The sequence below is a fragment of the Pteropus vampyrus genome, unplaced genomic scaffold (genome assembly GCF_000151845.1).
Source record: "Pteropus vampyrus isolate Shadow unplaced genomic scaffold, Pvam_2.0 Scaffold722, whole genome shotgun sequence".
Classification (NCBI taxonomy): domain Eukaryota; kingdom Metazoa; phylum Chordata; class Mammalia; order Chiroptera; family Pteropodidae; genus Pteropus; species Pteropus vampyrus.
The window spans coordinates 21,926-23,332 of record NW_011889503.1 but is presented as its reverse complement, the minus strand read 5'-3'; the positions used below and the strand labels follow the sequence as shown (position 1 = coordinate 23,332).

The window sequence follows — 1,407 nt, the reverse complement described above, 5'->3', positions numbered from 1 at the left end:
CTATTACTAATATGTACTGTTTGAAAAGAAAATTTTCAAACGAAATAGGTATTTACTATTAAAAGTTTCATTTTTAATGTTATAAGATTATTATTCCTGAAGTTCATCTGAAAATGAGAGAGATTGGAATTAAGATTATAGATTTTGACATTAGAAAATATTTAGAAATAGTCATTTCAGAATTTTAGTACTAAAACATTTAGACTTTTTATAAGCTTCACTTTAATCTTTATTGATTGGTAAATGGCTTCAAATTGAAATTTTAAATTGAAGCAATATGGATTCTGAATAATACCAAGTAAAAACATAATTGACCTTTTAGAGAAACTAAAATTTCTAAAAAATAAGAGCTACTTTGTTTATATTGGACTACCTACTTCAACTGTAATTTTACTCTCATGCCATTTTTATATATTTTGTTTTTACAACAGTACTCAAATGTGGCTGTGAACTTTTGGTAGGCTAGTGAACCTAAACCTAAATCTTTTGTTTTTTTTTAAATAAGAATATTTTATTAATTTGTTCAACTTAAGATATTTCCTCTATTCCTCAATGTCTCTTCCAGAATCACATGTGTCAATAAAGTTTAATTAGATAAATTTAATATGGGGTTTCACGATCATTTCAGTATTCCTTCGTGGCAGTTTCCCTTTAACCATCTAGTGCTCTTATTTCTTTTCCCACTAAGTATAGCCTTGTTTAAATTAAATAGAAGAGTACTAAAAAAAGATTTGTTTTATGGTTTTGTTGATCCCGATAGCTCATCTGCATATGTAACATCCAATGACCCCTTTTTTCCCCCATAGTTACTAATTTTTTAAATATATCACAACTATATGCAAAATTTCAATTATATTCTCCATCATATTAAATGTGCTTAAACAACTTTGATTATAATCCAAAACAACAAATTACACCTGATTATTGCCATTATAATTCATATTTACCGTCCTCTTTAAGGTGCTTCCAATTTATCCATTTTGTTTCTTTTTTACATAGTTTATCCATTTGTGTCAATTTTAGTGCTTGGTCATTTTTCCTCATCAGTTGTTGCTCAAATGCAATTCTGAATGCATCTGCCATTATGTAGGCTTCTTCTTTACTCTTCTGCAAAAGTTGCAGCTGATTTTGAAAGAAAGTTCAAGAGGTGTCAGAGACCAAACCAGAATAATTCTTGCCTGAATGCCGAGTCAGATTAGCAAATGCAGTCTCCCTCCCTAGCACGGGTCTACTGTCTCTTTGGTCTTTTGCATCTGCTTAAACTAATTAGTACTTGCCCATTCTGAGCTAGACTATCAGAAATTTCCCTTGTGGTGCCTGTCAATTCCCTTTTAATACAGCTCTTGGACCTCATTATCCTAGACAGACCCTGTTCTGCTCAACAAAGAAGGGAGGATGCTTTTTTTT

The 1,407-nt window shown here is 30.7% G+C and overlaps 1 protein-coding gene across 1 annotated transcript in view; it reads right to left on the bottom strand.

Moving 5' to 3' along the window:
* Positions 1-1,407, bottom strand: part of CCDC125 (coiled-coil domain containing 125) — a 26,895-nt gene that overhangs the window by 3,751 nt on the left and 21,737 nt on the right. The window contains exon 9 of the mRNA XM_023526149.1: positions 948-1,137. Within this exon, the coding sequence (XP_023381917.1) occupies positions 948-1,137 (190 nt within the window). The remainder of the gene's footprint in view (positions 1-947; positions 1,138-1,407) is intronic.